At 36.7% G+C, this 6,205-nt stretch overlaps 1 protein-coding gene across 2 annotated transcripts in view; it reads left to right on the plus strand.

The window, feature by feature from the left end:
• The window catches only part of camkva (CaM kinase-like vesicle-associated a), a 78,228-nt gene extending 72,965 nt beyond the window's left edge, over positions 1-5,263 (plus strand). For both annotated transcript variants that reach the window (XM_056460354.1, XM_056460355.1), the window contains exons 8-11: positions 68-204; positions 276-354; positions 438-525; positions 1,938-5,263. In XM_056460354.1, coding sequence (XP_056316329.1) covers positions 68-204; positions 276-354; positions 438-525; positions 1,938-2,156 — 523 coding nt within the window. In that variant the 3' untranslated portion in view covers positions 2,157-5,263. The remainder of the gene's footprint in view (positions 1-67; positions 205-275; positions 355-437; positions 526-1,937) is intronic.
• The last annotated feature ends 942 nt before the right edge of the window (positions 5,264-6,205 follow it).

Here is a 6,205-nt window from a genome sequence, read left to right on the forward strand (position 1 = left end):
AAAAATATTGATTATATGGTGCATTAGCCTAAGTAAACCTGTAAACTTGCATTATAATTTTCAACAGACTGTCAGGAAACCCACCTTTTTATGATGAGACGGATGATGATGATTATGACAATCATGATAAGAACTTGTTCCGGAAAATTCTGTCTGGAGACTACGAGTTTGATTCGCCCTACTGGGACGACATTTCAGATTCAGGTACAATAAAGTAAAATCTCTGGAAAATATCTATGAGATTCTTATCAAATCTGTAACCATTTGCATTGCAGCAAAAAGCTTAGTCGCTTGTTTAATGGACGTGGACCAGGACCAAAGACTGACCGCACAGGAAGCCATCAACCATGAGTGGTAAGGGAACTTTTCAAGTGCATTAAATAGTTAGTCTTTGCTGTTTTATTCACAAAAACTGTTTATATTTTTGTGCTTTTTAGGATATCTGGAAATGCTGCCTCAGACAAGAACATCAAAGATGGCGTTTGTGCTCAAATCGAGAAAAACTTTGCAAAAGCTAAATGGAAGGTAAGATTATGTGGAAATGTTTTTGCATTTACATTATTGTTCTGCTAGGATGCATTACGTAAGGCATTTGTAATACTTCAAAGGTTCTGTTTAAAAAAATGCTGTTCTTTTACACTTATTCATCAAATAATTCTGTAAAAGTATATTAATATACTAATGATATTAAGAAATGTTTTTGAGAAGCAAAAAAGTATGTTAGAATGTTTTCTGAGACACTAAGAACTGCAGTAATGGAGCTGAAAATGCAACTTTACTAGCACAAGTATAAATTACTTTTTTTTATATATATATATATTCACAAAGAAAAGTTATTTACATTTTTACTGTGTTTTCAATCAGCCTGGGTGAGCATAAAACATATTTATTATAACTATTTAGAAAATACAATGACAAAAATGTTTCGTTGTCATTCAGTGTAACAGATATATGGCATTAAACATATTCATTCTGACCTGTACTTACTAAACCCTATTAAAAAAAAATCTTCATAAAGTTGAACTTCATAAAAGTGTATGATTGGAATATATGTAAGAAATTCAACAGTGGCTCAGTGGTTAGCACTGTCACCTCACAGCAAGAAGACCAGTGGTTTGAGTCCCGGCTGGGCCAGTTGGCATTTCTGTGTGGAGTTTGCATGTTCTCCCCGGGTTTCCCCCATAGTACATGTGCTATAGGTGAATTGGATGAAGTAAATTGGCCGTAGTATATGAGTGTAAATGTGAGAGTGTATGGGTGTTTCTCAGTACTGGGTTGTGGTTGGAAGTGCATCCACTGCATAAAACATATGCTGGAATAGTTGGCGGTTCATTCTGCTGTGGAAAATGAATGAATGAATTTAATGCTGTATTATAGTGTTATAGTTTTGATGCTTGAAAATATCTTTTTATCTTCAATGAATTAAAAATTTACACATCATTTCAATGAGTTTGCATACAAAAAAACATTTTATATTCATAGTAAAGTTAACTATAATATTCAATATTATTAATTCTTTGTTTTTTTTGGCTTAGTCCCTTTATTAATCAGTGGGGCGCCACAGCGGAATGAATCGCCAACTTATCCAGCATATGTTTTATGCAGTGGATGCCCTTCTAGCTGCAACCCAACACTGGGAAACATCCATACACTCTCATTCACACACATACACACACACGGACAATTTAGCTTACACAATTCACCTGTACCTGCATGTCTTTGGAAACTGGAGCAGCCAGAGAAAACCCACACAAACGCGGGGAGAACATAGAAACTCTCTACAAAAATGCCAACTGACCCAGCCGAGGCTCGAACCAGCGACCTTCTTGTTGTAAAGCAACAGCGCTACCCTTTGCACCACCGCCCAATATTATATTACACTAAAACATTATGTTATTGTATTAAAACATTGTTTTTTTTTATCGTGTGTTATCCAGAAAGCTGTCCGTGTGACCACCATGATGAAGAGGCTCCGGGCTCCGGATCAAAGTGACTCTGGAGCCTCTAGTCCAGCACTGGGAGCCTCAGGAGGACCCGTCACCCCCAGCACCACCCCTGTTCCTCTGGCTGCCACACCCGAGGCCTCGGCTTCTACCCGGTGCAATGGAGAGATGTTGACATCCCAGCAGCGCAGTGGAAACAATCGAGAGGAATAGAATGGCTGATTACATTGAGAAATATGGTGATAAATAGAGCAGCATCTACACACGTTGTAAACACACAGGGTTTCTGCAGGTCTTTAAAAGGCCTCTCAATGTATTACAGATTATAATAATTCACCTTTCAACAATTAAAGGCCCTTAAAAAGTGTTAAATTAGTGTGGAAAGTCATAATTGTTGCATGCACTGCAAATAATTGATAACTTCATCAGTAGTTTTGAAGGAAATAAGTCTTAATTTTTGAGACATTAAACACATTATTTCTGCTTGAACTGACAAGACATGGATCCCGAGTCATGAATCTTTGGACATTTGCACTAAAACAAAACATAAATACTGAGGACGAATGCCACAGTGTCACTGTTTGCATAATGTTTGACAGCAGAACTATTCAAAACTCCTTTTTTCAATGAATTTGATATTAATATAAGTAAAATAAAGTTGTATTGTTAAACTTGTGTATTGCTAATACTTCTAATCTGTGCACTCCCAATAAATGCACATTTAGAGATCAGAATATTCAAAAAATTGCTATCATTGGTCTTAAAAATGTAAATTCATAAATTCTGCAGAAACCCTGTACATCTAAATTTAGTGGAGCAAATTTCAATTGTGCTTAGAAGCTTGAATGCCATTTTACATTTTCAATCGTGCAAAATGCTGTAATCTTTGAGGAAGAATTTAAAATGTAAATCCCTGTTCCATAGTAGTCTATCAGTATTTTCTTAATCAAAGAAATATCCTTTGTAAACTCCAGAAATTATAGTGATTTAATGTTGTGGTTAATTTAAAGCCAATTCAAAGCCAAATCATGTCAATCCTTTTCCAAACAGTTATAATGTTACAAAGTTAAAAAAAAAACATTAAATCAAAATATCGAATCAAATAGCATCCATACCTTAATTTATTTAGTTAATTTACTTTTTATTAGAAGTTATATTTATGTAGATAAAATGTGTTCTGCTTTATTTGAAAGACATTAGCTTTTTCTGGATTTAAATTCTTGGCCCATATAAAAAAAAATGCCACTGAATAAGATCAATTATGAACCCATTAAAGAAGATAATTGACTTCAATACAAATAATCAAGCAGAAAAGCAAAGCAATCTAATGTACCACTTTAAAATCTGTTTGCATATAACAAAATGTTTGGACGTTTTCTTTTAGACTTGTCTCCAGTTGTCTGTTTGATGCTAAATAGCTGCTAAATTACACTTGATATCAATATTTCTGTTGTAATATTGGCTAACCAGCAACTAAAACTGCTGCTGTACTTGATTAATGTACAAATCATTGTTTTTATCAATACTATCATCATATCAGTATTATCTGGTGTTTTTGTACTGCTAAGTCATGTTTCTTTTCGTTTGCTCCACACTACCTGACAAAAGTCTTGTCGTCAATCCCAATTGTAAGAGCAGCAAATTATAAATTGACTTCTAGTTGATGATTAGGAAACGTGGCAGAAGGTCGATTTTTCAGATGAATCATCTGTTGAACTGCATCCCAATCATCACAAATACTGCAGAAGATCTATTGGAACCAGCATGGACCCACGATTCACACAGAAATCAGTCAAGTTTGGTTAAGGAAAAATCATGATTAGGGATTACATTCAGCATGGGGGCATGCGAAAGATCTGCAGAGTGGATAGCAACATCAACAGCCTGAGGTATCAAGACATTTGTTCTGCCTGTTGCATTACAAACCACAGGAGAGGGCAGATTCTTCAGCAGGATAGCGCTCCTTCCCATTCTTTAGCCTCCACATCAAATTTCCTGAAAGCAAAGAAGGTCAAGGTGCTCCAGGATTGGCCAGCCCAGTCACCAGGCATGAATATTATTGAGCATGTCTGGGGTAAGATGGAGGAGGCATTGAAGATGAATCCAAAGAATCTTGATAAACTCTGGGAGTCCTGCAAGAACGCTTTCTTTGCCATTCCAGATGACTTTATTAATAAGTTATTTGAGTCACTGCAGAGATGTCTGGATACAGTCCTCCAAGCTCATGGGAGTCATACACAATATTAATTCTTTTTCCACTGCACCATGACTTTATATTCTACACTGTACATTATTTCTGTTAAGTGACAAGACTTTAGTCTAGGCAAAGTCAGACTTTACTGTCCTAAATAAATAAATAATATTTTATTTGGGTAAAATAAGCATAATCTTTACTTCATATAAGGCACTTCTGATACCAACTGATCAACTAGCAGTCAAGTTATTATTTGTTGTTCCTAAAACTTTAATAGGCGAAATGCCTTTTGTCAGATAGTGTACAATCTTTCAAGGAATTATGTAGCTCTTTTTATTCAATCTGCCCTTATATCTGTATTCTGAAAGCACTGCATTTTACACAGAATACAGCTGAGTCTGGTCTCCAGAATGTTCTGTTAATGTGCAGTACAAATGAAGCAATATGAGTATTGCTGTAATACTGTGAAACTGCTATACAGGTGATAAAATGTTCCTGCCATATTTCATACAGGTAGCCAAGCAATTTGCTCTTGATGGTCTTTTGCTGTGTATTATGTTGCGTTAATGTATTCTGCCAAAAACCCAGATGTTATTTTTAACTGTCCACACGGAGAGAGATGAATCCAAATGTCTTTAAACTGCAAACTCCTGCTGTAGCTACTGTCCATTATGGCCTATATTTATTTGTTTATTGTCGTTTGTTTAACTTAGCATGACTTCCTGGTGATCACAGTCACATTTCACGAGATAAACTCCTCTCACTGTATATAGCTTCACTTAGTTTTATCTGTTAGTGTTATGGCAGTAATGTAAACGATTCTCCCGTTTTGTTTGACCTCTGTGTGCATTGGTTTGACCTCGACTGGAAATCAAATCATAATTTTCTCATTTATGTTTTCCTCTTCAGGATTCACTGACCGTAGGCTCTGTAGACACTGAAATATATTTTCTGAGAAAAGTTTTCATAATAGAAGACAGAGCAGAAAACGAAGCAAACTCAAATGTGGAAAATGTGCAGTTCATCACTGTCGTGTATCAGCTCAGCCTAATGTGTTCGTCACTGTTTGTTTGTGGCTTCTGTATTTTGTTACTCGATATGCAGAATAAATGTCTTTGGACAGTGTTGGAAAAGTTTCTATAGTGGTTCTGATTTCTCATGTATTTTCCTTCGACTTAGTCCCTTTATTCATCAGGGGTCACCACAGCGGAATGAACCGCTAACTTGTCCAGCATATGTTTTACACTGCGCATGCCCTTCCTTCTGCAATCCAGTACTGGGAAACACCCATACACACATTCACACTCCAGCCAATGTAGTTTTTTCAATTTACCTATAGCGCATGTCTTTGGACTGTGGGGGAAAACGGAGCACCCAGAGGAAACCCACGCGAACACGGAGAGAACATGCAAACTCCACACAGAAACACCAGCTGGGACTTGAACCAACGACCTTCTATTTGCGTGTTACTAGTAGGGTGCTTTTTTTTAAGCTTGTCTTTTCCATTAAGATTACTTATTTATTAGATACTGAAACTATGAAATAGATAATATTAAGTATTCATATGTAATTTATAGATAGTATCCAACATGCAGTAGTAGTGTGTAATTAATAGTGATTTTCACCTATTCTTTATTTAATGAAGTTTGAGTGACCCCTGCTGGCGTCATATTTGCTAAACTAATATTCATTCATTTTCCGTCGGGTTAGTCCCTTTATTCATCAGGGGTTGCCACAGCGGAATAAACGGCCAATTTATCCAGCATATGTTTTACACATCGGATGCCCTTCCTGCTGCAACCCAGTACTGGGAATCATCCATACACTGATTCACTCGCATACACATGGCCAATTTAGTTTATTCACTTCACCTGTCTTTGGACTGTGGGAGAAACCGGTCCCCAGAGGAAAACTCCACATGCAAACTCCACACAGAAATGCCAACTGACCTAGCCGGGACTCGAACCAGAAACCTTCTTGCTGTGAGGCAACAGTGCCAACCACTGAGCCACCGTGTCACCCCAAACTAATTTTGAAACCCTAAAATTCTCAAAGAAGCTCATTATTT

This window comes from Danio aesculapii, chromosome 6 (assembly GCF_903798145.1).
Source record: "Danio aesculapii chromosome 6, fDanAes4.1, whole genome shotgun sequence".
Lineage (NCBI taxonomy): Eukaryota > Metazoa > Chordata > Actinopteri > Cypriniformes > Danionidae > Danio > Danio aesculapii.